General features: G+C 40.3%; 2 protein-coding genes across 7 annotated transcripts in view; one reads left to right on the top strand and one right to left on the bottom strand.

Moving 5' to 3' along the window:
• Positions 1-7,101, top strand: part of ncoa4 (nuclear receptor coactivator 4) — a 33,692-nt gene extending 26,591 nt beyond the window's left edge. For 4 of the 5 annotated variants that reach the window (XM_048563700.2, XM_048563698.2, XM_048563697.2 and 1 more), the window contains exons 9-12: positions 1,459-1,539; positions 3,228-3,314; positions 3,770-3,856; positions 4,960-7,101. In XM_048563700.2, coding sequence (XP_048419657.1) covers positions 1,459-1,539; positions 3,228-3,314; positions 3,770-3,823 — 222 coding nt within the window. In that variant the 3' untranslated portion in view covers positions 3,824-3,856; positions 4,960-7,101. The remainder of the gene's footprint in view (positions 1-1,458; positions 1,540-3,227; positions 3,315-3,769; positions 3,857-4,959) is intronic. The other variant, XM_048563699.2, reaches the window with a different exon arrangement.
• A 1,958-nt stretch (positions 7,102-9,059) lies between these two features.
• timm23a (translocase of inner mitochondrial membrane 23 homolog a (yeast)) overlaps positions 9,060-17,272 on the bottom strand; it is a 33,195-nt gene continuing 24,982 nt past the window's right edge. For both annotated transcript variants that reach the window (XM_059640268.1, XM_059640269.1), the window contains exons 6-7: positions 16,569-16,679; positions 9,060-10,217 (exon numbers count right to left, since the gene is read on the bottom strand). In XM_059640268.1, the coding sequence (XP_059496251.1) occupies positions 10,102-10,217; positions 16,569-16,679 (227 nt within the window). In that variant the 3' untranslated portion in view covers positions 9,060-10,101. The remainder of the gene's footprint in view (positions 10,218-16,568; positions 16,680-17,272) is intronic.

The following is a 17,272-nucleotide window of genomic DNA, read 5'->3' as shown; positions in this document are numbered from 1 at the left end:
AACTATACAGTAAATGGAAAAGTCCTGGGGAAAATTGATGAACAGAGAGATGTGGGTGTTCACGTCTATTGTTCCCTGAAGGTGACCACGCAGGTCAATAGGGTGGTCAAAAAGGCATATAGCATGCTTTCCTTCATTGGGCGGAGTATTGAGTACAAGAGTTGGCAGGTCATGTTGCAGTTGTATAGGACTTTGGTTCGGCCACATTTGGAGTACTGTGTACAGTTGTGGTCGCCACATTACCAAAAGGATGTGGATGCTTTGGAGAGGGTGCAGAGGAGGTTCACCAGGATGTTGCCTGGTATGGAGGGTGCTAGCTATGAAGAGACGTTGAGTAGATTAGGATTATTTTCATTAGAAAGACGGAGATTGAGGGGGGGGGGGGGGGGGGACCTGAATGAGGTCTACAAAATCATGAGGGGTATAGACAGGGTGGATAGCAAAAAGCTTTTTCCCAGAGTGGGGGACTCAGTTACTGGGGGTGATGAGTTCAAAGTGAGAGGAGGAAAGTTTAAGGGAGATATGCGTGGTAAGTTCTTTACGCAGAGGGTGGTGGGTGCCTGGAACGCGTTGCCAGCGGAGGTGGTAGACGCAGACACGTTAGCGTCTTTTAAGATATATGTGGACAGGTACTTGGATGGGCAGGGAGCAAATGGACACAGACCGTTAGAAAATAGATGACAGGTTAGACAGAGGATCTTGATCGGCGTAGGCTTGGAGGGCCGAAGGGCCTGTTCCTGTGCTGTAGGTTTCTTTGTTTCTTTGTAAGGTACGCATAGCTCAAAGGGAAATGAGCCCCAGATGGATGCTTACTCATGACATTTATAGTTTGATGTTTAGAAGAGCAATTTGTTTGACTGTTCCTTGTTCTTAGAGATTTTTAATGTAGTTTAAGAACTTTTCAAGTTCCCCTTACCTGAGAATGTGAAAAAAGGCATAGGACAAAAATTGCATACGGAGTTCAATTGGGTCTACTAAGGATGCCGGAATGTGTGAATTTTTTTTTGTCTCACTTACCTCCTAAGGAGAATGCATCTCTTTGTTGCAAGCTCTGAAAGAGTTAACTTAGGTTCCTTAAGTTGAGTTTTGGATTTTTGAAAATTGTAAGTGGCGATGTAAATGAGTCTTGGGGCATTTATCAGAAGTCTGCTTGTTTTTTTTGCTCTGGGGTTGGTCTTAGGTGTGACTCTCCATGGGCCAGCTGATAATATACAGAAGACATCTATAATTGTGGGTGTTGCTAATTATTCTGCCTCTTTGCTGCAGTAGTTTTGTTAGCAATTTTAAGTTACTGCATCTGCGAGAGCTTGTATGTGCATTGCCTATTCTTCCCTGTACTAAGTCAAACTTGAGGGTATTGCTATGCAGCTTCAGTAACAGCAGGAATTTTCAAAGTTTAGTATTTAGCAGCCTCAAATTCTTTGTTTCCAAAACGTTGAACTGTCTGTTTGTGCATAGGAACTGAATGGTATTCCCGAAGTATCCAGTCTTCTGTCAAACCTGAACCTTGCTGTCAACCGAGAGAAGCTTCCTACAAAGGTCAGTGTCTGCATTGAGGTTTCCAGTGAAACTCTGTAGTGTGGGGAAGCTGTGTATGGCCGACAAGTTTGAGTAGTTCCAATTCTGCCTTAATTTATTGTTTTCCACTGCCATACCTTTTTTGCAGGGGTCACTTTTTTTCACTGGATACACTGGTATCTTTGAACATTGAAACCAGTTACTTCAGAGTGATACATGGACATGATGAAGTGTTTGTTAGTAGGACCAGTGACAAAGTATGTGAGCGGTTTATCACTTGATGGGCTGAAATTCATATAACATTCCAATTTCATGACACTTTCTGTAATGTAACAAATTATTGTACTTGGTACTGATTGCTTGCTGAGGGAATGGATTTGTTGCGCTTTCAAGTGAGAACATGTGTAATAATCCACTCAATTTCAGATCAAACTAAGACAACACCAGACTTGATTTAAAAACAACACTGGATGCTGGAGATCTGAATGTAAAAACTGGATGTGTTGGAGAAACTCAGCAGGTCCAATAGCATTGTGGAAGAGGGGAAAAATAGTTGGATGTTTTGGATTTCAATATGACTCTTCAGAACGGAGGACACGTGGAAATACTTTGTACTGTTGGAAAAAGTGGTTTGTCAGATCGAAGGAAAGGTAGTGTTGTAAGACAAGGGGCAAAGCGAATGGTAATAGTTGGAGAGAAAAAGCAAAGCATTGGTCCAGAGGAGGTGTTAATAGTAGTATACAGTTACCATTAATATGAAAACAAAATACAAGGGTGGGGAGTTTCTAAAATGGAGGGCAGTGGTCATGGTCTTCCGTTGCTTCCAGAATGGCTGTAAAGTGTCTACTTGGAAATTGAGGTATTGTTCCTCTAGATTGCATTGGACATCACTGACACAGGTTCAGGACTGAAATGGAACTGAACCATTAGAAATTAATCTGGTGCTAGGAAGGTAGAGAGCTATGGCCCTTTGCTGTTTAGAATTTAGGTTGCTGAGTATTTCAAACTCACATTCTCATGGGAAATGGGTATTGCTGGCAAGATAGGTGTTTTGTTGCGCATTCTGATTTGCCTTCAAGAACAGTCTAGTCAATTGAATTATGGTTCTGAAGCCAAGTGCAGGCCAGACCAGGTAAGATTGACAGATTTCCTCCTCAGAAGGACAGTAGTGACCCAGATAGGTTCTTATAGCAATCGGTGACAATTTTATGGTCACATTCCTGGATGTATTTTTCAGCTGCACATTTTAAAAGTTCATCAGCTGCCATGTTAGGATTGGAACTAATGTCTGCGGATCATTACAAGTTGTCACATTACTGGATTACAAGTTGTCACATTACTACTCTGCCATGTTTCTGAGCGCCATGCCCCATCTGTTTCCCTGTGTGGCTGCGGGTGCTTGCTTTTTGACTTGGGTAGAAACCAGCTGCTTGACTGTTGATGCCAAAGTTGAAGATTAGGAGGTAAAATGAGAACACTTGAAAGAATTGATTTCTTTGGAGGAAAATGCGATTTTTTTTTTATATATCCTAAATTTCTGCCCCATGCTATAAAGATCCAGTTCCTTATTCTGAAAAGGAGGGAGCAATTGGGATCTGGTGCAGCTAACATGGTCTTTAGGAGTTGGAACAAAGTCATGTTAATATAAATTGTGTTTCTTTCTAGCTGTTGTCAAATCTCTGATCCTTTCTTTTTCCCTCCTCAATTAGGAGCAATCCATGTCGTTTGGCAACCTGTTTGCTCACTTTAAGGAACCATTTGACCCAGAGAAATGGCTGTACAAAGGTCCACGTCGGGTCAGTATTGAGATTTGAACAGGCAGGAGAGGGCACTTCAGTAATGTATAGACTTACAACTATGGAAGCATTCCCCCACATCCCCAGGAATATCTTTATAGTATAGATTTTTGATGCTCTGCTGCGTTGTCTGTTTGGGAATGGCTGAGGAAGGCTGGAATTGGTCACATTTGAGTTTATGCGTTGACTGCATGGAACATCAATGAAGAGCATTGTTATGTATTGTCAAATAAAGCAACTCAGTCCAGCATTTCGAAGGAAGATATCTCAATTGTGCAGTTTGGAAAAAAAATTTAGTTTGAAGGTTTTTGTTTGAGAACTTGAAGGGTTATAAAGCCAGGTTGAATAAATCAGTTGAGATTTACAACCACAAACTGAATGGTAGGCTGGTTTGAGAGCCTGTTGGACATATGCTTATATTTAGTGCCCTGTCTAATTATTTCTGTCTAATGTAGATTGAACAAGGACCACAGGGAGCCTATATCCCAAAGATCAGCGGAGTCTGTTGATCAGAAGTGATTGGATAAGAGCCCTCAAATTAGGTTAGTAACACAGCATTTCTCAGTAATACAAGTTTAAGAAGCAGGCTACGTGTGACTCTTTAGTCTTCTGCAATGACAGTCGTGTTTCTCTGGTATCGAAACAGAAGGTAGGGGATTTGCATTTTGACCATCTTATACATTTTCTTGGTTTTCTTCCTAACTTTGGGATATTGTATGGTAAGATATACCTTTTTTTTGTGGCAAATTCACCATTGTGACCAATTTCAGCAATCCACTGATGCCAAGCGTTGCTTTCATGTAGTCACAGATTAGGTTAAGCATTATTGTGTTGTTCAGTCACTTCTTTAGCAGCTAGTACAGAAATTGCAGCGATTTGTACATTTAAGTTGTGTGAACATTCTCTGAAGTGGGGTGTCAAGCATGTAAATAAATGGAAAACGTTGGGGTCAGCTGCATGTTGCATTAAAGTCCCCCAATTATGCCTAAATAGCGCACTCTATTCATTTTTATTTCAGCTGAAGGTGATCATCAATACATGCTTATCTTGCACTAAAGATTGTGAATTAGTCAAACTTGTCTACTCTACACATTACACATTTCCCTGCCTATAAAGCCAGCATCAAGAGATGGGAGGTGATCAGTAAATCTGATTTTGCATTTTTTTTGTTTCTGTAAGCTGATCTGACTTGCTGTTTTTATACTTATTGGTCTACACACCAGTTCCACTGAGAGATTTTGATGAAGTACCCCTCTCTGGAGGAGTTATCTGCTATTCTGCAGGTTAATTGATGGTCACCAAATTTGCTTTTGAGTCATTAATCGGTTCAACACAGAAATTCTTCTGAATTGGGTGTGGTACCTAATTTTCAAGCTACAACCTGCCACACCCCAACAAGTTTCTCTTCAGTCTCTGCTTGCTTGTTTAATGCCAGATACCATGGCAACAATGGCCTTGTTCTTAGTTTGAATTGAGCATGTACCCAGAAGTTTCCCACTGGGGTTTAGAGCTGTTCATATGAAGCAAAGATGCTAACTCCTCTCTTCGCACCCCTCCCCCACCTAAGTACCCACAGACCTTGCATCTGATGAATGATATTATTTTGCCATTTGATATAAAATGTATTTTCTCTCTTTTTTTGTAGCTTTGAGCCACCAGTGCTAAAGATGAATTGGCTGACCTACCTTTGGAACCACATCAGACTCGCACTCCCTCTGAGATTCTGCTCAATCAAATTCTTGCTTCTGCCTTGAAGTCTACTGTGTTTAAATTCTTTGTGTGTGAGTTGTCCTGTGAAACTGGGTGTAGGCAGCATGATAGGGAAGTCACCGTAATCAGATCAGTGTTTTTTCACTCTTCCTCCAACCCCACGCCCACTTAGAAAAGTTGTCATTTTCATCTTTGATATTGTAGCTTACCCTACTACTGAGACCCGTGGGGCATGGTGCACAATGCTGTTATGTGGTCTAACCTACTGCATTAATTAACTTTTTGTATTCAGGGCTCTCTTGTGAATTTGATTGGCTGTGATGCTAACTGTACTTGGTTGCAAGCAGTCTAGAATGCAAGAGGATGAGATTGGTGTATTAATGATCTACTCTTGGATGCCTTTAGCAATGTTTGCTATTGTCTAATACTCGGAAGAGTATATGTGATGGCCTTGCTATTGTACTGCGCATTTGAGTAGCTACAGTAAATGTTCATGGCAGAACATTGGGAGCACATCAGTCTTTATGTTGACAGACCATGTATAAAATTGCTGAGCGAGGTACCAGCTGTCTTAGTCTGCAAATATAGCCAAACACTTTAATCATAAGAGATAATCCACTCTAGTGACTGAACCTCAAAATCTGCTGTGAGATGATAAACCTGTTTCACAGCAAGTTAGTACACTGTTTGTTGTTCTGAATCTTGTGCATTTCTTTTGAAGCTGCAAGTATTTCCACCCCTGGCAGAGTTGTCAGGTTGGAGATGATTGGCATTCCCCTGTACCAGTTTACCCTGTAATGTTATTGTGCCAGTGTTATGGTTTGGAACATATTTTAATTTTGGATCTCTTAATATATGGAAACTTCAATTCACATGTTCCAGGATTTGATTTCCTTGCCAAAAGAAATTGAATTTCAAAAGCGCCTGCTGCAACACAGCAATCAGTTGTTAAAGTTTAAATATTGTGTACAAGTATACAGTGATGATAACTGAATCCAAAATTCCTCTTTTTTAAATTTTCCTGGGGTGTTTGATAATCCCTTTTGCTTGTTTTGTTGTTTACCTTTTTAGTTTAATCTTTAACTGAAATTCTGATCATATGACTATCGACTCTAATGGGATGATCCATTTGAAAGTGCATCAGTTAATCCTTAATCCAGGGGATGATGTTTAAAGATATTGGCTGTTAGAATATAGCAATTGAAATATAAAATTTACTAAAATTTTATTCCACTGATTCCTGGAATTTACTTTAATGGGCTTTTTGGATTAGATGCTTGTTATTTTTAAGTAATAGACCATGGAAAGGAGGAAAAAGATCTAGCAATGTGAAGTGCATGTGGAAAGCTGCCAGTTGCAGTGATCTTCTCTTGTCACTTCCACTAACTGAAAGAAGGCATTGGGCCAGCTACTGGTGGGTCATTCTGTTGCAGTTGAATTTGTGACCCCTTCAATCTCATCTTGGTGCTGTATGGTTCTGGTGAATGTTTTGAATCAGGATTCTTCAGATGGGTTTGTGGTTGGATCTGCCAGCTTCCTGTAGAGCTGAGGGACAGATGGATGGCAGTTTCCCCAAAGGTGTTGAGATTACTGCCCTGTCACTATCTGCAGGTTGCAGCCACTTCACTCCAGTGAGTGCATGTCCTTAGCACATAGCATTTTATATCTTTTAATTGACATCAATAAATAATGCTAATTTAAATTTAAAGGAATAAACTTTTTTTCTGTTCTTTGGTCAAGTTGTTTGAGGATTTAATCTGTTTTAACAATTGTATGATTAATAACCCAATATTGTCTTTTGAAGTATGATAGTGTATGTGCTTTAGAGGGTTAAGTCATCCTTTTAGTGCAACATGAACCCCTATAAGCTCTTTATTACAAACTGTTTCATTGTAGTCACCTGGTCCTTCTGTTTGTAATCAAAAATAGAAGTGACTAAACTAAACTACATCCTTCCTTATGATTTTTTAAAACTTACCACGATATTTGTTTCCTTGATTATCCTTTATTTATGCATCTTGTTTTTGGTTGATCTTTAAAATATGTAATCATCTCAATAAATTGCAGTAAAACCTAAGTATTCTTGTTTGTAATTTTTGGATACATTATACAGGTCAGTTTTCTTTGCAGCTTATTGCTCCTATACAGGCTCTTCTCCTCTCTCCACTCCTTGACTTTATACACTTCAACAGATGCATGGTACTTCATAGCATTAATTCCAGCTGTGAAGAGATTTGAAACATAATTGACTAATTGTGCATGTAAGCTGAAAGTTAAAGCTGCTACAGTTCTGAAGACCTATTTTGAATGTTTCTCCTCCTGAAATTAATACCAAAGAATACATAAATGGGCACAGTTTTAGAATGGAATGAATTCTTGGATTTATTTTTAAATTGAGTCACCTGAGGGCTGTCACTCCATCATAAAATGAATCAAGTTTAAGTAGTAGGTGCCTTGCAGATTCATGGTGACATGGTCTCTAATGCCCTCTATAGTTTGTTTGTCTATTGAAGTTAAGGTCAACGCTGGCCGTTTCCTGCAGCTGGTAGTGATGGCTGTCTAATCTCATTTGGTTGTTCTACCTTAATGTTGTCATTTCAGGGCTAAAGGAAGGGAAGTCTAAACTGTGCCCCTCATATCTCTTATGTATATGGATTATTTGTAACCTTGTTGTCAACACTTAAGCAGCATTTCAGAAACTTGTGCACAGTGCCTTTCCACTCAGTAGCATTTATTGCCAGTTGGTGAAACTTACTTAAGTAAATAACTTTGGTTTCCATCTGCTCATTGTGACCTCAACGTAGAGATCCAAAGTGCTCAGCTATTTCATTCTAAATCTTGGTACACTTTTTGATTCAACAGGTACTGGTCTGGATGTAGCTTCCCAATATGCTTGGCAAAATAGATAAGCCTAGGGATCATGTTCCTGTTAAAAACAACTTTCTCCAAGATGAATGACCAGCTTGTTAGTGATTATTCCAGCTACCCAAGTTTGCTGCCTTCACAAACTGCTGCAGTGCACTTGGGGGTTGACCCAGTTTGGATTTTTGAAATTTAGGTGTACCACTTGTTCGAGAGATATAAATGATTAACTTGCAAGTATTTATGCAAACATAGTGATTTGTTAAGCAGTGTTCTTACAAAGAACAAATGGGTTTTTGTTTGTTCAGACTAAGTACATAGTGTAGTTCTGTAGCATCATGGAAGGTTCTGGACTTTTATGATGTGGACAAAGGTCTCCAGGGCTCTTAGCTGAAGATGGACGGTAAAATTGCTGCTCCTAAGAAAGGGAGAAGATTGGTCTGAGAATCCTTTCAAATCTAAAGTGTTTTTATAGAAACCTGAAGAGGCTATTTGAAGCGGAGAAAATTTAAACTCATGCTTCAGGAAGAGGCTTATCACTTCTTTCAGATTCTCCTAGACATGATCAAGATTACTGTTTGTTTTTTGAAATTTAGGCTTGATGCATGTATAGTTTGGTTTATTACATAAATCAAGCTAGATCTCAGTCTGGGATGTGATTGGTAATTACCAGACAAATCATATCAAGGGATTGTAACACTTAGAACTTTATGGTCTAGGCACAAGATGTTAATCCTGTTGACAGTTAACATTTTTCCAGCATCTTCAACAGTCCATCTCAAATTTTAAATTACTACTTGTGGAATTCTGCTGACAATATCTGTCATTTCCCCACAACTGTTACTATCTCCAGTAAAATATGCTAAGACTAATATATGTACTTGTGTTTAGAGTGTTCAAAGAACTACATAAGGCTTTTATTAAGCTCAATGTCTGCCAGAACAATTTATTAAACAATAAATAGCATTTCTTTATTCTGTGCTGTGCTTGTCCATACAGGTTGACCAAATTCCTCTTTTAGAATAGCTTCGAAGACCAAACTTCATAAAAACAAGACATGGTTAAAGGATTGTATGGTTCCACCTAAATAACAGGTAGCATTCAAAGCATCAGTGTTCTTTCTGTATCCACAGTTCCCATAATGCGAAACACTCGCATAGCACATGCCAGCAATTTTCTTATACCTCCATTCACAAGTTTATTTTCTTCAACACAAGTCCACGCACAAAGAATTCAACTCTAAACGGAAGGACATCAGTAAAACAGTTGGCAGCTTGAGATTTTTTTCATTTCTGTTGGAAACAAACTTGATTGTGGTGACAAGTGATGATTGCAAATTAAACAAGGTCAGGACCAGCAACTCCCCTTCCTTGCCAATCCTCAGAACACAATCAAACACTGACCATTGTATAAAAAACAATCCAGGGGAATTGCTGGATTTAATTTTACAAAATGAGGTTAACCATTTAATTCTCAAGCAAGTGCAACAGAACACAGGGAATGAGAAGAAATCATTCAGTGCATCTGATTAATTCCTTTGACACAGTTTTTATCTTTTAACTGATCTAGCAAATAAAAGAACAATGAGTGAGTAACTTTGCCCAATCCAGAGGCTGTACAAGGATCAACAGAATTGAGGTACATTGTCTGGCTGTGGAGGAAAGAACATTTGTTCAGTCCATTATGGAATTTGACTTACAATAGATAGCAAAAACAGCCCATAGCACATTATTACACTTGCGAGCTTAGATTTGCAGAATTGAGGAAAAAAAGTTAGCTGAATTGTTTTGTAGAAATGGTCCGTGGGATCCAATTCAAACTTTGACTGCATTACTCCACTTAATGTTACTATAGCAGTCAGTTCCTACCAATGGAAGAAGTCTGGCTGATTAGTTACCAACTGCTCTATCAACAGATTATTTTGCACTGGTCCATCAGAATTAGAATTGCTGCTGGTCTCAGACCTGCAACCAAAAGCATCTCTCACCTCTGCCGACACTGCTTCATCTTGGACCGATGTCTCAGTAAGACTGGAAACAGCTAACACCGCAATGTCACCTTCCACTCAATATCTGCGAGTGATCTTCAAATCATCAAATTTATGGATAAAGTAATAGTTAAGATCTTTATATCAGTTGCACTCTGGGTTCAGGTCTCATTCACTGTGTAACACACCTATTCAAATGCTCCTGATGGTTCTTCCCACACTGCAGCCTCAGAGGGAATGCCGCACTGACACACCCTTTAAGTGGTCCCAATTGTTGTAGAGAGCATACAGTCCAGTCAGCACAAAGCCAGCAAATCCTCCCCGTGCTGCCCCACGAAGTCCAGCTAAAGGCAAAGAGGGGAAAAAAGTTACACTGAAGGCAAAAGTACTTTACTGATTCCTCCCCCCTCCCCGTAGAAGGGTCCCAATCCAAAACGTCAACTTTCCTGCTCCTCCAGCTCCACACTTATCACTGCCTTCAGCATCGGCAGTTCTTACTAATGAGTCACGCTGCTTTCAACAGAACTCCAGTACATCATGTCAATGATTTCATGTGTAAGGAACCTGTTGTTAGATCAACTGTCAATACAACTACTGTGATCAGATTGATGCAAGAGCAAGGGGGTTTGATCCTCATTCCAGATGAGGTAGACTGCCCACCCTACCTTCACTAAAGAAATCACTGCATGCTGCTATAATTCGCCAACAATCTCCCCTGGGCAGAGAATGTCACTTGAGTGAGCATCAAACATAAAGAATGGATTTTTAAGATAAAACCTGAATGTTTACAGGCTAGAGTAATTTGTCAAATGCCAAACCTTGATTAAAAAAATTGTATCCAGTGGGAATGCCCATGTTTATAATGATCAATGCTCCTATTTCTTTCAAAATTAGGGTTTGACACACCAGCTGGTCTTTTGTTCTACACACTGTCTTTGCCTCTACAGCCTTGGTAATAAATGAGTTCCAAAGATTCAATACCATCTGGCTGAAGAAATTCCTCACTTCAGTTCTAAAAGGTTGTCCCTTCACTAAGGCTGTGGCCTCAGATCCTAGTCACTCCTACTGGTGGAAACATCTCCACACCCACTCTCTCCAGGCCTCTTGGTAAATTTCCATGAGATCCTGCACCTCATTGTTCTAAACTTCACAAAGTACAGACACAGGCACAGTCCTTGACCCTTCCTCAAATGACAAACGCTTCCTCCTGGGATCATTCTTGCAATCCCTCTGGATCCACTCCAAGGCCAGAACATCCTTCCTTAGACTTGCAGCCAAAAATTGCTCACAGTATTCCAAATAAAGTCAGACCAATGCCTAATCAAGCCTCAACGCTATATCTCTGCTCTTGTATACTAGCCCTCTCAAAATGAATGCTAATATGGCATTTGCCTTCCTGTCAATTAAACGGCATGTTAGCTGTGAGAACCCTGAACTACAACTCCAAAGTCCCTTTGTGCTTCAGATTTCTAAAGATTTTCACCCATTTAGAAGATAGTCTAAGCCTCTACTCTTCCTACTAAAGTACGTAACCTCACTTTCCCACACTGCCACTCAACTAGCCTTTCCAAGTCCTTCTGCAGCCTGCCTGCCACCTCAACTCTATCTGTCTCTCCTCCATGCCATCTGCAAATATAACAATGTCCTCGGTTCCTTCATCCAGGTCATTAAAGTATAACATGACCCCTGTGAACCTCCACTTGGCATCCTGAAAAAAATCTCCATCTCCATATTCTGCCTTCTTCCAGTCAATCAATCCTCTATCCGTGCCACTGTCTTGCCCCTAAATCATGGGTTCTTACCTTATTTAGCAGCCTCCTGCTCAGCACCTTGTCAAACACCTTCTGGAAATCTAAATAGATCTCAGATTCTCCTTTGACAAAGTAACGAGCAAGTTTGACAAAGAATTCTAACAGATTTGTCAGGTATGACCTCCTCTTGACAAAGCTATGCTGACTCAACCTTGTTTTACAATGCACTTCCAAGTACTCTGCAATCTTATCCTTAATAATGGATTCCCAAATCTTACCAAAGTCAGGCTAACCTGCCTATAATTTTCTATCTTCTGATTTCTCCCTTTGTAAACAGGAGTGTTACATTAGCCAGTTTCTAATCCAGAGACCCTACCTGACTCCAGTGATTCCTGAATAATCACCAATGTCTCCACAATATCCTTTTGACCCCTAGGGCGTAGTCCATCTGGTCTCGCTGATTTATCCACTTTCAGACTTTTCAGCTTCCCCAGCAACTTCTCTAACATACAACATGAACTGAGGCAAATATACTGCACATTTAATTCACCCTTGCACCTATTAGGAGTTGGGTGAAAGGGCAGGGGGCATCAAAGTGTGTTGAAGATGGACATGGGCTGAATCAGTCTGACAGTTTAAAATACATGTTTTAACTTGCAAAAGGAAGTGGAGATCAGTTTGATTTGAGTTTCCAGTGAAGTTAAAAAACATAGCAGGCATAACATCCAATTCAGTTCTACAGCTGAGATTGCACTATTGTCAGTATACTTGGAAGTATACTGCTATACCTGGGCCATTAACTGATCCTGAGGGAGCCTTTCCAATAAGGCTCCACGAGAGGCTGGATGACGTTATGGTACCCAACTCACCTCCAAAACTGTTCAACTAACCAAAATGACAACAAATGCAGAACCAGTAAGCATTACACAATGCACAGTAAGGACAGTGTTGATCAACCCGATCTCAATTTAAAATGTCACGCACGCTAGAATTCAAAGCGCAAACACCAACCAAAATATGTACACTGCCATCACATACAAGATGACAACCATTTCTGAACAATTTAAAGACAAGCAAAGTATATGAAATAAAAACTACATTCACATTTGCTTTGTTTCTCTTTCTGCAGGCACAACTCATTCAAATAACATTAGATTATGCTGAAGATATAACAGAACGATGAAGAACCAGGCAAAGTCCAGCAGCTATCATCACCGACAGCATTAGCAGCAGCCTCAGTGCAGGTGCCTTGGATTGATAATTCAGCTACCTTGTCGCACCTCCAAGCAGACCATCTTACCAGCCCAGTCAGAGATTCTGAACAGCTAATATTACACTGTAGCAATACACATTGCCCAAAGGCCAAGAGTACCTTCACTGAACAGCACGATCACATTCAGTGCCACACCAACAAAACTAACAGTCGCAGTAATTTCAACCTGCAACACTGAACACCCAACAACTGAGCCACCATTCAATAGTTTCTAGACTCTACTTACCGGTCTATATTATCCATAGCTTTCATGGCACATAAAGGAATAAGAGAACTTTACTGAACAGGCTCTGTGAATCAGATTCTGAAGTGGTGCTAGTTTGGATGATAGCTCTTGCTAGGTCTACCTGGGAGAATCTTGGGATAGCCACAAGAAATTTGTGAATGATCTCATTTGGGTGGAGTGTATCAGGGGGTCAGCAGATGGTGTCTTTATGTGGGTCTTTTACCAAGTAGGGAATCTAATCTGTCACAGGTCACCAATGGCATCTAAATTTCTTCCTGCTCTTCCAAGTAGGACAGCAATTTCTCCTTGGACTGGGCTTTTTGCATCAACATGCACTCTGGGGAAGGGGATGCTTCTGCCACAACCTCAGTACTACAATATAAACTGCAGTGAGAAGCACTAGTCTGAAATACAAATTCACCATCTCAGGGAATTAATTATAGTCAGTAACTCCAGATCTTGGACCTGCTTGGTGCACTCTTCACTAGATGCTCATCAACCACTATGTCTGAACTGAAGAGACATATGCACACAACTTTAGGGTATACCCAAGAATTGGGCTCCTTCTGTCCACGTAATTTTACATGGATTGGGATGAAGTATGTTAACTTGTAAGTGGGAGTCTCCCCATCAAAACCAGGCAGAGATCCTCTAATCTTTAATAGTATCTTTAGCAGTTTTATTTAAAACACAAGATTGGCTGGCTGAGAATAGGGTTTCCAGAGTCACATCACTGCCCAAATGTGAAAGCATTTTGTTTCCAAAACAGTCATTACTCCCTATCCACGAGGGTTCCATTCCAGAGAACCTTTGTGAATGATTAAATTAGTGTGTGCGGAGCTCATTAAGAAAGGCTAAAGTGGTTAAAAACATCACAGACACGCAACTTTTGCCCACAGAGGTTAATTTTTTTCATTACTTATTTTTTGGTGCAGATGGTGAATTTGTGAGTTGAGATTTTGCACAAAGATCTATTGTACTGGAGGATACAGTGAAAAAATTACATTTCTTCTTTTAACTTGTTGTTAGAATAGTAGGAGACTTGATAAGCAAATGGCCTCTTTCTGTGGAGTAGCCTTCCTATTCCGTTCTATTTTTCATCCTTCTTCAGTCTGCTAGTCAACAGTAACATTTATCTCACATACAAGATCAAGCCAAGTGATTATCATCGACGATTTCACTTTGTGTAAATAGCATCCAGCATTCTCTAACAAGTCACTGTACTGATTCCCCTACCATGTGGGGTAAAACAAACAGGAATAAACTGCACTGACCTTGGACAGCACAGCTCTGGGGTCAGCACATCCACTGGTTTCAGTTCCAGCTGTCAACAGCAGTCAAAACAACACCCTACATCTTAGCGATAGGGGGATTACGTTTCTACTGAGTGCACCCAAACCATTGCCCCTTCAACAAACTGAATACAGTTACATTGCGAAAACATACTTTTTCACATTTAAAACAGTCTCAGCTGAAGCTTTGGTGCAAAGAATACTTGTCATTAGGCTTGCAGATGTGGAGGTTACACCCAGGATAATGTTCCTTCAAGCCCTCCACCCACCAGATCAACACACGGGACTTACTTCAGAGGGATTATCACAAGCAAACACTTATCCAGCCTGCTGGAGCAACCACTCCTCAACCCTTCCTTGGCTGCACTGCAGGAGGGATGATTGGTTTTGCTGTACTCTGATCATACCCCCTTCATTTTCATAAAGGTAACACGGTTCAGCCAGGATAACTCACCAGCCTGGAACCTCCACAAGGAGTATACATGAAAATGGCAGATCAGCACAGGGCCCACTGTGATGCTTCCACAGGAGAACAGCATAATGACAGTCACATACAATAGTGTCACCTCAGATACACAGGGGAAAATATTTACATAAAAGCTGAGAACCTTCTTGGCAAAAAAGGAAGACTGAAAACAGGGGATGGCGGTTGAGATTGGATGGGGGTAGATGCTGTCAATTCCAAATGCAAGAAAATTACCGTAAAAGAAGCCAAGGCACAGAAACATATAGGACAATTGGCAAGTTCTTAAAACACAATGGATCACAATGTAATCCACTCATGATCTCTATATTTTTACATCTATGGTGTCATAAACATCCAGGAACAAACAGGTCAAAACATATTTTAATATCAACAGAAAGGAATACATCCTCAATTTTGGCCCCTCTCACTGTGCCCATTGCTGATATGTAATCAGTCACAAATAAGGCTGTGTGTGCATATAGTCACTGTGTTGATAGCTCGGCTAGCAAGGTCAGCAGCTTGCATTGGGTTGAGATAGACAGCTGTGTGTACAGTCTGTCAAATTACACAACAATTATCCTTGCACCATAAGAAATAGTGGAGTTCATCTGACAACTGGTAGTAGAGCCACACTAGCACAACACATCTAAACTCAGTGGTCCCCTCAATAATCATGCAAACAAACGACAGTAGGGTTGACTAGATATTGACCAGGAGCAGCAACCCCATCTCATTCCGATCTATACCAAAATTATGCAACTGCTTTGCGACACTGGCCGAGATCAGCCAACCGAGAACAGACTAGAGAAAGCACTGAGCCTGCTGACTTCCCGCTTAGTCTTGTTTAACATGGTCGTGCCACTATCCGATTAGGGAGCCTAGGAAAACAGTCAAGTATTTCTCCAACTTTATGCAATACCAAAGTATTTTCTATCATATCGAAGAAGAGGTTTGCTAAAATTAATATTTCTTTTTCATTCTGTCAGAAAGCTTTATCACAACCACCTGTCGGAAGGCAGCCCTACAAGTAACCTGATTGAGATCCTGAGGTGTGAATCAAAATTTCCCACTGGGTGCATATCCATGTAAATGCTGCCATACACCTTCACATCTCAATAAGTACCTCATTCAAAGATGAATGCTATCAGATTGCTCCTCATGGGAAAGGATCCTGCAAAACTAATACATTTCCTGGAATTAAAAAAGGTTTACTTCATCTATGACTTTGATCAGTTAATGATTATCTACATCTTTATTGCTTCTTTACAAATGGCCACCTAAACAGAATAGCTCAGCATTACCAGATAAATGTTACACAAATACGTACAGAATATTAAGACAGGCTTGAAGGCATGCAATGGGAATCAATGAACAATGAGGTTTGAGCTTTGTGCTGCAACACTATAAAAAGGATCTTTTACTGTTTCGTTTTACCAAATAAGAATTCTAAAATAAAGTTATTTTTCAAACCAAAACAAGTTGCAAATTTGCAAAACAAGTTGTAACAAGTTGCAGATTTGGGAAGTAGCTGTCTTCCACAAACTAGCAAACATGTTGCCTTTCTTCCAACACATACAAGCATAGCTCTAATTCTGTCATCGTTTTGGGGTGTTAACCAGCCAAAAGTAACTCCAATCAGCAAACTGAGCCCAGATTGCCGAGAATCTTGATATCAAAGCTTGTTTACCTGTGGACTTATACAGTAGGCCGGTCAAGGATCCTGCTGCTACTGTGTTCAGATCATCTTCTGCACCCCGAACTTTTTCAATAACAACACCAAACGTGCTGTACAAGAGAGCTGCAGTAAAACAGTCAGGTGTAAGCACCACAGCTATACGCAAAAAAAAATGCCACTGAAACTTGGAGTCCAGCACACAGCACAGTCACGAATGCGCATTCAGATATGTAAACATGAAGCATATACACTATTACATGCAGGTACAGCAGTGTTATAACTATGGTGGTGACTAACAAGGTAGTGGGCAGGACTTATGAATTCAAAGAAATAACTCTAGGACATAGCATGATACTAAAATCTTGAAGGTCTAAGTTCAATTTGACATTCAATCTCAGCTTCAAATAAAACAAGAAACACAGGGAATGAGAAAACTGATCAGGAAAAGTTACCATAAATGTTGCCAGATTGCCCTTAACAATACAACTCATTCTCCAACGTCCTTTAGGAAAGGAAATGTGGTCTGAACTGGTCTTGCCTATATACAAGAAAGTCCTACACTATGGTTCATTCTTAACTGGCCTCTGAAATGGTCCAGTACCACATGTTCGAACGTAGAACAGAAACTAATTGTGCCAGTATTGCCCACAACCTGCGTCCAGAGTATAAAGTCAGAGATAAAAATCAGAAATCGCTGGAAAATCTCAACAAGTATG

Source organism: Stegostoma tigrinum, chromosome 37, assembly GCF_030684315.1.
Source record: "Stegostoma tigrinum isolate sSteTig4 chromosome 37, sSteTig4.hap1, whole genome shotgun sequence".
In the NCBI taxonomy this organism is placed as follows: Eukaryota; Metazoa; Chordata; class Chondrichthyes; order Orectolobiformes; family Stegostomatidae; genus Stegostoma; species Stegostoma tigrinum.
Note: the sequence above shows the minus strand (reverse complement) of the source record. Positions and strands in the feature narration are given on the sequence as shown.